Source organism: Akebia trifoliata, chromosome 12 (genome assembly GCF_017979445.1).
Source record: "Akebia trifoliata isolate Shusen 1 chromosome 12, ASM1797944v1, whole genome shotgun sequence".
NCBI lineage: Eukaryota > Viridiplantae > Streptophyta > Magnoliopsida > Ranunculales > Lardizabalaceae > Akebia > Akebia trifoliata.
The window spans coordinates 36,619,386-36,631,161 of NC_141386.1; the positions used below are offsets into that span (position 1 = coordinate 36,619,386).

The window sequence follows — 11,776 nt, forward strand, 5'->3', positions numbered from 1 at the left end:
TGGTTTAGAGTCATCAAATTTCTCTCATCCACTATTAATTTAACGGTTTCGATCCGTCCAAAATTTTTTTTTGACAATGTAAAATTTGACACTTTGATCAGTCAAATTTTATGAAATTCGACGGACTTGGACAGTCAAATATAGATTTTTTTCATGTTGTACCAGTAATTAATTGAAAAGGTGAAAGAAAATCTCCTACTAAAGTCTATTGAGTAATTTTCCCTAATATTTTAGGGTGCAACTTAGCTGAGATGGTAAGACTCTTAGAGTTCAAAGAATTTTGGATTCACTTAGTCCTAAGTCCTAAAAAATAAAAAAGGTGGGGGGGGGGGGGGGGGGGGGGGGGGGGGGGGAAAAGAAAGAAAAATTAAAGAAGATTTTCAACTCATGTGGAGAATTCAGTAACTAGCTAGCATCCAATATTGGCTCCTAGACATAGAATCTCCTACATCGTACATCAGGCAATGGGATAATGGCAACCATCCAAGCATCCAATATTGATATAAGAAGTCTTCTTCGTCAACCCCCTGCCGACAACCCCTTATATCATAAAGATCAATAAATCCAGTATTAGAAAGCCCTTCCAAGATTATTAATGGCCCTTTAGATAATTCCTTTCGCTTTTTTGGTGAATATTTGTGGTCATGATTTCAAATTTCATTTGAGGAAGATATGATTCGCCCAAGTCATCTTGGTATCATTGACTACCAAGACCGATGAACACCGTGTCTCAAGCTTCAACCTATCTCCCAAGACAAACGAGATGGTATAGACAATATTTCAAAAATCTTAGTCAAGTCAACTTGGATCTTGTATTTTTTTTTAATTAAAATAAGAGTCGTACTGGAGTAACATTGAAATTGACATCGTTTGGAACATTGATATGCACAGAACCATTGATGCTTCTCACTTATATCTCGATGAAAAGCATCTATGGTACTACAGGCACATCCACATTAACAATGTCTCAAATGATGTTAATTTCAATGTTACTTCAGCATTTTCTTGAAAATAATTATATTTTATAATTTAAATATTTATTATTTAAAAAAAAATGATCTTATGATCAAACATATTTTAATTACGTTATTATATTAAAAGAATTATAATTATATGCATATAAATTCATATCAACAAATAATTGTAAACCAAGTTAATGATTTATCTTGGCTGACCCATAGGTCAGTTGGTTTGACACGTAACAAAGCAACTTTGAGGTCGTGGGTTAAGTCCAGCTTACTCATAAATAAAATAAAATAAAAAGTTAATTATTTATCTCGTGTGAGATAATTGACTAAGACAAATCAGTCTTGTCCATGAACAAGAGGAGAAGTCCAACCCAGATTCGAAACCATGTTTGTAATAGCCCCATGTTTTTAAACACCTCAGTCTTCTGCTGCGGACTAACAAAAAAATGGCCCAAATGCCTCATCTCAGTAACTAACAACCTTTGATTTTTCTTCCCACAACTAGCCATCTTCAAACTTTTCAACCTCAATGGTAAATCATTTTATTCAAACCTTATTTTTAGTTCATTTTCAACCCCGCCTTAATCTCCTAAACAAAACCCTTGATTTTTTTTTTTTTTTAAACAAAATTCCCTCATCTTCTACTTTGAAAGTCCTACTTTGTTATAGGGGTTTAAAGGTTGAAGTAGTTAGAATCTTAAGATTGAAGAATAGGGTAAGAATGTTATCCAAGAGATTAAAGTAAAATTAACAAATGTAAAATTTAAAAAGTCTAAATTAACAAAAGTAAAATTTAAAAAAGAAAAGAAAAGCAGAAGATAGATTTTTGTCGTTTAGGGGTGTTAATGGGTGGCCATTTAATCAAATTCAATAACCTAGGTTCGAAATTCCTTTTTTCTATATTTGAGTAATGTATAAAAAGGGAACAAAATTGATAGGAATATCCTACGAGTAATCGAAGGTATTTGGAACTGATTTATTTTTTAATTTCTTTTTAAATTATAGGTGGTGGAAGACTTTCTTACTTTTTAAAAATTAATAGATAATAGATATTACAAAATACTCTTCAAGTTTCCTTCTAAACTATACATCAGAGCTTAAAATGGAACATCTCGAATTTTAATTTAAAAAAGAAAAATTAACTGGTATCTTTATTTGAACAAATTATAATTATGCGGTAGATGGCGTGTTTTAAGAAAATTCTTTTCCGTGATTAATAGAAGGCATTTTCTTGTATTTGTTGATAGCCGAAAAGGCTAGGATGTCATGTAAAAAAATATCATTTTGTTAAGTAATGTTTCATACAAAATGTTTTGACTTTCTAACAATTCGAGATGAACAGCACTGAAATACAAAATATAAAATGTTTCGGTGATTTCTTTGAAAAATCAAAGAAGAGGAGAGAGAGAGAGAGTTAATGTGAGATCACCGGAGTTATGCTGGTTCCTATCAATATTCGAGGCTTTTTTTCTCAATTTTTTAAAGAAACGAACTGTTTTAAAAGAAGATATGTCCTTGACCTTGGTCTTCTCTGATAAATATTTGTGACATCCAATGTTTTCAAATTGATTACATGTCCTTTGAATGCATTCTTCTGTTAAGACTTCTTTTAAATCTAAAATAAATGCATTGAGAGAGTATAGAATGTTTCGTAATGTTACATGAATGTTTCGATATTATTTCGACTTTTGAAAAAAATCAAAACATAGTATCGAAAGGAGATTTTAAATCATGATTCTACTACTACTAAATGTGTACTTTTTTTTTTATATTAATTTAATTGGGTTATTGAGAATTGAAACTACTAGATACTTGATTCTCAACCGTTTTGATTTTGATTCCATTTCTTTTAGAATCGAAAATAGAAAATCGTATAAAAAAAAACAAAAAATAAAATGGTTTCGAAACTTATAAACCGAATTAGAACCAACCCCTTGACAGAAGCAAATCCTCTGTACCTCACAATTCCTATAGCAACCTTGTAGCGCACTTTAAATGATTGGAAGAGCACCACATCAGTGATAAAATTCGATCTCATACTTGAAATCAAGGGGAGTTTAGTAACCGTCCATTTTTAAAGATGTGGTTCTACATATAAGAATTTCTTTTTTAAAATTTTTGATATTTTGAGTATAACTTTTTTAAATGAGATGTAAGTCATGATCACACAAGATGTTGAGATATTCAATTTTTTTTTAAAGTACTTGTCTCTCAACCGTGTAAAGTGTGCAACAGGAGCCGTGTGCTATAGAGGATCCGCTTCCCCACGTTGACATCCCTTCGAGTCATCACGTAGCGTCAGCAATCGAAGCCAATTTTTCTTCCGCCTACGTCACCTTAACAAATGTTTCTTAAGGTCTATCGACGCGCTTTGCCCATTAAAATAAATAAGAAGACATATCTCAGATCTATATAAACACTAGGCACTTTCCACGAAACTACTAAGCAAGCACACAGTGGTCATGGATTGTGAATCTTTATCTTCCTCAGTAGTTATCAACTAATAATCATGGCCCCAATGGTCCTCTCAACCGGAATCCGTCACTCTAAATTGCCAGAAAATTATAAACGACCAGAATCAGAGAGACCCAGACTGTCAGAAGTGAGGAATTGTGATAAAGTGCCGGTGGTCGACTTAGGTTGTGTAGATAAAGACCAAATGATAAGGCAAATAAGAGACGCGTGTCATTCTCAGGGCTTTTTCCAGGTAATTAAGATCAGTTAATTAAGAGTTGCTTATATATATACACACACACTTAATTAGTAGTTCGTCAACTAACCACATACACACACACATTAATCACTTAATTTCTTCTTCTTCATTATCATTGTTATATATTAATAATATATATAACTAGGTGATCAACCATGGGATATCTGTGGAATCGACGGACAGAATGTTAGAGATGGCGCACGACTTTTTCCATCTACCGTTGGATGAGAAGATGAAGTATTATTCAGATGATCCCTCTAAGACACTCAGACTCTCAACCAGTTTTAATGTTAGCAAGGAAACAGTACACAACTGGAGAGACTATCTACGACTCCATTGTCATCCTCTTCAAAACTTCATGCACCAATGGCCTTCTAATCCCCCTTCTTTCAAGTAAGGATATATATCTAATATTATATTCCCACACACAAATAAAAAATAATATTTGCTGTAATTATCTCGATGCATGGTCTAGTAAGCTAGCTGAGTTTGACGACATGGGCGGGTGGTCATGGCTTCCCAGCTTCTATTCCTTCAAGAATTGCTACACTACGTATTCTGTGGAAGCTGTGGACTCAAGCCATGTACTACCCTCATCAGGCCCACTACCTGTTATTGAGGTGTGGGAGGGGAAGCGGATCCTCTATAACATACAGTTCATGTAATAACCCTATAGCACACTTTAAACGATGAGAAAGCTATTTTTTAAAAATTAAAATCTTAGCCTCTTGTGATCATGACTTAGATTTGATTTTTTTCTTTTAAAGTCAGAAAAACAAGTTTTTTTTTTTTTTAATGCAGATCCACGTCTTTAAAAATGAACTACTAAACTCCCCAGATTTTAAGTGAGAGATCTTATTTTAGCATTGATGTGGTGCTCTTCTAGTCATTTAAAGTGTGCTAAATGGATGATGCTACAAGAACCGTGTACTACAAAGGATCTGCTTCCGTGTGGGAGGAGGGTTTCAATCCTCCACCTGGGTGTATACGATTCTCACTCTATTTAGAGTAGTTTTTTGGGAAAAACCATGTGCAATCCAAAGAAGAGGGTTCTACCGAAGTTTTCTCCACAAAATTTGGTCATTTAAATTTAAAATTTCATAAATGATCAACAACTTCCAAAAGCTTTAAGGGATCAAATCCAGTATCTATAAAGGAAAAATTACTTAATGGTCCTTGACGCTAACTTTTTTTTTCCTGATTAGTCCTTGACTTTTAGGGGTGAGCTGAATAGTCCATTTGGTAAATCCCTCTTTTCTAATCAGTCTCTTAACTTCATCTCATGTTGTAATATTTTTGAAATATCGAAACTACCATTTTTTCTTCTTCTTTACATTCTTTAATTTTCCAACGGCGATTCCAATCATTTTTGACGATTTTTTATTGTGAATGACGAATGAAAATGATATACTTCTCATTTTGAACTTTTAAAGGTATTTTTATTTCGATGATTTATAATAAAAAAATGAAGTTAGGGCTTTTCAATTCTTTTACTTCGTTTTTAGATCAAAATTGATCAAGGATATTTTCTTTTTTGTTTGAAATCATCTACACTAGTCGTTATGTCAAGGTTTAAGTTGATATTTACATATATTTTAGTTAGAAAAACTCGAGAAAAAAAATAAAAATAAATTTTACAACGTGGAGGTTGAAAATTTTTATTTTTAAGTTAAATATTTTTATTGTCGAGGTCGACAATATTTTTATTATTATTGTCAACCTCAACAATAATTAAAACTAGTGAGGTCGAAAAACAATTAAAGTAAAAATGTCGACCTCAACAATAAAAATATTGAACTTAAAAATAAAAATTACCAACCTTAGAACTGCAAAATTTACCCGATTTCATTTTTTTTTTTTAGTTTTTTCAACTAAAACACATGGAAAGATCGATTTTGAACTTGACATAACGACTTGTGTAGATGATTTCAAACCAAAAGAATCATCTTTGATCGATTTTTGTCAAAAAAAATTTTACATATACTCAAAAACCCCTTGAAAATGGCTTCTTCTTCCTTCTCAAATCCTTTTCATCGGAATTGAGTCACCCAACTCGATTAGGATACTTGAAATCTAAAGTATTTGGATGAAAATAATGAGTTTAAATGACTAAGGTAATTGTAATTTCAACATTTCAATCGTGAGAAATGTTTAGAATGGAATTGAGGGACTGATTAGAAAATAAGGATTTACTAAATTGACTATTTAGCTCATCTCTAAAAGTCAAGGACTAATAAAAAAGAAAAATTAGCATGTATTAAATGGCATTTCAAATTTACAGAAGTACCTTTTTGTTAGTTACAAAACTACCCTTTATGCCTGACGTGGAAAGAAGTGAGGAATCTGTTAGAAAAAAAAAAAAAATCATCAACTGTTGACTTGAAGTAAAGAAAAATTATATAGAAATTTTTTTTTGGAGGGTAAATTATATAGAAATTACTTAATACAAAATAATATAGGATTTTGTTACTAAATACCCCTTAGTTTTAGGCGACAACTTTACAATCTAGTTGATAAAAAGTATTTTAATCTTTTCATAAGCAGATAACTTACGTATTAAGTCATTCTTATTTTAAACGGATTTTTGTTCATATTAATGTAAATAATAATTTAAGATTTAATACGGGTTTTAATGTTTTAAAATTCACAGATCTTCGTTGCGAAGATGGTCTAAGCTAAGAGTCCAAATTAAATCATAATTGAAATGTTAAAATTCAGGTGTGCAGAATCAGAAGATGTAAAACTGTGTGTTTGGCATTATTTCTAGTAGTAATTATAATGAGTGTTTGTGTTGTTTTTGGTAGGGAAGTGGTAAGCAGATACTGTACAGATGTTAGGCAGCTTGGGCTTAGATTACTTGAAGGAATATCGGAGAGCTTAGGCTTAGAAGGGAATTACATTGAAAAGATGTTGGGTGAACAAGAACAACACATGGCTGTCAATTACTACCCACCATGTCCAGAACCAGAACTCACTTATGGGTTACCGGGTCATACCGATCCAAATGCCATCACCATCCTCCTTGTAGACCAACAAGTAGCAGGTTTGCAGGTACTCAGACAAGGCAACTGGGTTGCAGTTGATCCATATCCCAATGCATTTGTTGTGAACTTAGGGGATCAAATACAGGTATCATCACTTCACTTGTTTACTATTACTACTACTTTACTTTTTTCACTTGTAACAAAAATTACCACCCAAAGGAATTTTGATTTTGATTTAAGCATCCTTTTATGTTGTTATCAATTGTTCTCCTAAACTAATTTTAAAAAAAATCAAGAAAAGGGTTTAATAATTAATGCTACAGGCACTAAGCAATGGGATTTATAAAAGTGTGTGGCATCGAGCCGTGGTCAACTCCGAAAAGGAAAGGATATCAGTGGCTTCCTTTCTCTGTCCTGCAAACAACGCCATTATTAGCACCCCCAAAGCTCTTACAGAAGATGGATCTCTGCCAATGTACAAGACTTTTACATACCAGGAGTACTACAAAAAGTTTTGGAGCAGGAACTTGGATCAAGAGCATTGCTTGGATCTTTTCAAGAATTGAACTATTAATCTACCAAGGCTGTATGTTAGCTAGCTTTGTTATGGGGTGGCTTCACTTGTTTTTCGTTTTCTTCTTTAATTATATATATATATATATATATATATATATATAATATATATATATATATATATATATATATATATATATATATGTAAGTATTGTTTTCTCACATTCCTCTGCTTTTTGAACTACTTTTTTAAAGGAACCTTGGTTCTAAATACTGTAGTAAATTAATGTGGGTGCAACATCAAATACAACCATTTAAGTTATCAAATCTTTAGAATGTTTAAAATCAAACATGGTGAGCAATCCACAAGGGGTAGGGGACTAGATAAGATGGTTGGAATCTACAGGTTGAGTTGATGTCCTGCAGGTGTATTAGGCAATTTGAATTGAATGTCCTCTGCTTGTATGCAAGTGTGGCACAGGACCTTAATTATCAGGTTCCATGGGACCTATTCTTGGTGGAAAGAATGGTAGGTGGTTAGGGTTACCATCATCATCTACGTCATTAATTAATTTAAGACTCCAAACTCATTTAACTTACATTAATTCATCTAAAATGCGAGTATAATTTGTTAAGTTAATCTACTTGATAAACTAACGCTCTTGACCTGGCATGCAAATAGAATCATAGATCTTTTTTCCTTGTGTATCCCCAAGAATAAGATCTATGGTTCTGTGCAATGCAATGTCAAGAGCGCAAGATAAAATCATAAATATTTTGCTTTTGGAACACCCTGTAAATAGTCTAATGTATGCGTAGCATTTGATAGATTGTGGAAAGTCTTTGTTAAAGAATAGAGACAAACAAATTGACAATAGAAAAAAGAAAATATAACACTCAAATTTACATGGAAAATCTTTCGGAAAAACCACGGGCAGAGAGAAAAAAATCCACTATGTCAAAAACTGAATAAATCCCATAAAGAGTTCGGCCAAACAACATATACATAAAAAAGGGAAACCCTAAAACATGATAGGTCCATACCGCGAGGGCTCCGCCCCCACACCCCCAACAGGCTCAGTGGTGGGTTACGAGATCAGGCCGATCAGCCCGATCCCTTCTCTACCACCACAGATCCCCAAAAATTTCCCATTATTTTATTTCACCACAAAATGTCGCACCGCAAGCCTTTCGAACTGAGTCAATTAGAATTCAAGTCACACACTCAACAGTCTTGTTCTTTTATTTATTTATTTATTTATGGGTAGACTACCATTTACTATATAGTAATATCAATGCAATTTTTGTTGACCAAATCCTCCTCCTGCACCTGAAAATGAGCAAAATTCTGTAGAGGTGGTTGCACCAGGGATACTGCAGATCTTGTATGGGGGCGCACTGCACTTATCAGAATGAGATTGATTTATTCCTGTGAATATGTTCTAACTTGTGTTGTTCATCTGTATGAAATATGAATTGTTACTGCATGTACCTAATACCATACTTGTAATTCTATTTAATTTTAGTAGTTGAGAATCATCCATGTTAGTTTCTTCAGAGTCATTATTATATTTGAGGTCCTGAATGCACTTGTACATACTTTAATTTCTTCTATATATATACAGTAACACTTCCCTTCCCCATCCCCATTCTGGCATTTGAACTTGAAGAGAAGTGCCATTATGTTGTCAATATATTACAAATTTTGATGCTTGTTCTAATGTGCTTAAAATCATTTTTTTTTATCTGTATGTGGTCCAGACGCTTATGAGCTTTACATGCTGTTTTGTTTCCCACCAATATCATCATCATGTTTGTGAAGCAGACCATCCGGAATATCCCCCCCTCCCTCTTTCTTAAAATTCTTCAGAAGATGCACACAATTGGAAATAAAGAGAAGTGGGGGAACATCGATCAATGTAAAGGGGGACATGTTTTCAAGTACTTGGCTGGGTCCAGGGATTCCATGCATCCAGAGGAATGAGGATAGGGGTAATGATTGGTTGAGGAATTATATTATATATGGTACAAGTTAGCCCGAATGGAAGATAATTATTTTATATATGCACGCTCGTCTTCTCTGTTTTTATGCTGGCCTCAACGACATACTGGACTTCCATCCTAATGAAGAGCACAACAGGGGAGATAGATGCTTCAGAACAGGCCTTCTGAGATGCATGCATGAAGGTGGTGGCCATTCACCAGCTGCACATTTGAGTCATCAGTACTGTTGCTAAGGTACTATATATTCGGAGATTAAACCGATGGAGTGCAGATGCATATGTTGTGGTTTGTGGAGCTTGAGGGTCCCCAATCTTGAGGGAATCACGTAAAATCTTTGTTTTTCTTGTGTGATTACACCTTGTTTTGTATTTGTTTCAATTTGTTTTCTTGGTTCAAGTGCACTTGCTTAACAACATGGTGTACCTTTCGAAGTATCTGGCGCCCTTCAATTCTTTTTTTTTTTTTTGCTTTTCTTTTTGTAACAGTAATATTTATTTAATTGGAAAATTACTAGAAAAATGGGTTAATGTTTTAATTAATTATGAAAATATAATAATTTCTAAGAAATTAAAAATAATGATTTAATGTGTTGAACTGTTTGAAATAACTATACAGAACAAAAGGGGGGGGGGGGGGGGGTAATAGGTTTTCTACCAATTTTTAAATACAAAGACATTTAATGTACCAAAAAGCAATTACAACATACAACCAATCAAATTTTTTGAACAAACAAAAAAGTAGAGTTTAGAGAAAATCAAATCACACAAGTGGCATAGATTTATAGTGATTTGGCGACCTTGATCCCTACTGCACTCTTGAAAAGCTCAATAACTTGAGCTGATGTCTTTTTATTCAATACTTTCGAATTACGACCGCTTACAAAGAAAAGTGAGCACACTACCACGACACTATGCTAGGAACTTTCACCGGAGCTGTTCTGAGACTTCATCATGAGAAATCTTTCTAAAAATTAAAGAACATAGAACAACTCTCTCTCTCTCTCTCTAACTCAGTGTATTATTAGAAAATGGATCAGAGGAGAGAAAGGGAGGATGGAAATGTTAAGAGCTTATCTCAGATCTGATTGTATTTTGGTTGATGTTTTTCTTAGATAAATCTCTCCAATTTCTAGAAGAGAAAGGAAAATATGATTTAGAGAGAAACCCTAACAACTAAGGATAAACTTTTGAAAAAGTTACGAAATCTAATAACAACCAAAGACCAAGTCATTTTCCACGGAAATGATTGTTAGAAATTGAATAAGAAAAAGTCGCACAAGCTAGGATTCAAGCGCTCAATCGACTGAACAAGTATGGGTCGATCGAGTAACCAAACTCAAGAGCTATGAGATTTTCAGGTTCGATCACCCGAACACTATCAATCACCCAAGTGAACCAAAATAGAGGTCCAAGAATTTTGGGCTCGATTGATCGAAAGGAGTCAGTCGTCCAAGTGAGCAAAGTGAAGGTTTGCAAGTTTCGAGTTCAGTCAATCAACCAAGGACACTCACACACATTTTTGCCCTTTTTCTGTCTCCTAGCTTGTGTTTATCTTGATTGATCCTCTAGTCTTTTTTTCAATCTCTTTTAGCTTGAGCTTCAACGAATTTGACTACGATACGATCTTCAATTTTTTAGGCTTCCCATCACTATCTTAATGCGATCAATTACATACGAAATATAAGATTTATAGGGAAATAATTTATAGGAAAATCAATACAACTCATGGATAAAGACAAATACTTCAACACTATTCAATGTCTCTTGAAATTGCTGGATGGTACATCCTTTTTGTGTTTTCATATTTTGAAACTCCTTTATTTAACACTTTTAGTACTAGGTTAGTAAGGAAGGTTTCCCTACAGTCCATGCATGTGGCAACCAAAAATGGGATCTGACCCCACAAGGATGTAGTGGACGAAATTCTAAGAATTTTGGAAAATAAAAAACAAATTTTATATATGTTATTTTTCACTGTTTAAATTTAGGAATTTGGTGGTTGTTTATTTTCAACAGTGCTTTTGATCAAGTGCAAAAAAAGTAGTTTTTTTTTTTTTTTTCGGAAATTTTCTTTAATCAGAGTTTTTCGTTGAAATCTATGGGTATGTGGTGTTGGATTGCCAATTGGTAATTCATGTGGACCCACCAGCTTGCATAAGATTTGAAATCTTACTTAGTCAAGCTAACCTTATTCAAAATTTTACACTACAGGATGAAGCATTAGATATTTTGGCGGTTTAGTGGGCAAGGGCATTTTTGACATTCTAAAAGACATGAAAGCATAAAACGCTGGACTGCTAACGATAAGTCATGATAATCTAATGCTCTTTTTTCAGATCTATATGCCCCCATCATAAAATCGTAGATCCTTTTCTTCGAGATACACAAGAAAAAGATTTATGATTATGTAACTGCTAGGTCAAAGGAGTGTAGGGGGCGTCTAAAAAAAGTGCGTCAGATTATCATTAGTCTTTCAACAAAATCTTGGACAAACTAATGTGTTAAATTGGTTTTTTTTATAATTTTATAAAAATTATTACTTTTTTGATAATTTTCCCTAAGATTTTTAAAGGTTGGATGGATGCTTTAACCATT

General features: G+C 33.4%; 1 protein-coding gene across 1 annotated transcript; it reads left to right on the forward strand.

Annotated features, from left to right (window-relative positions):
• Window positions 1–3,389: 3,389 nt before the first annotated feature.
• On the forward strand, window positions 3,390–7,270 carry LOC147390017 (protein DOWNY MILDEW RESISTANCE 6-like). Its single transcript, XM_086418895.1, has 4 exons — window positions 3,390–3,675; window positions 3,827–4,074; window positions 6,486–6,810; window positions 6,989–7,270. Exons 1-4 carry the CDS (start codon window positions 3,478–3,480, stop codon window positions 7,229–7,231), a joined length of 1,014 nt encoding a protein of 337 aa, XP_086275021.1. The 5' UTR covers window positions 3,390–3,477; the 3' UTR covers window positions 7,232–7,270.
• The last annotated feature ends 4,506 nt before the right edge of the window (window positions 7,271–11,776 follow it).

Bases quoted from the DNA above. Each gene is read 5' to 3' on its own strand.
- LOC147390017 (XM_086418895.1), top strand. From the start codon at position 3,478: ATGGCCCCAATGGTCCTCTCAACCGGAATCCGTCACTCTAAATTGCCA. The intron at 3,676-3,826 runs GTAATTAAGATC...ATATATAACTAG, and splicing joins ATTCTCAGGGCTTTTTCCAG to GTGATCAACCATGGGATATC. The intron at 4,075-6,485 runs GTAAGGATATAT...TGTTTTTGGTAG, and splicing joins TCTAATCCCCCTTCTTTCAA to GGAAGTGGTAAGCAGATACT.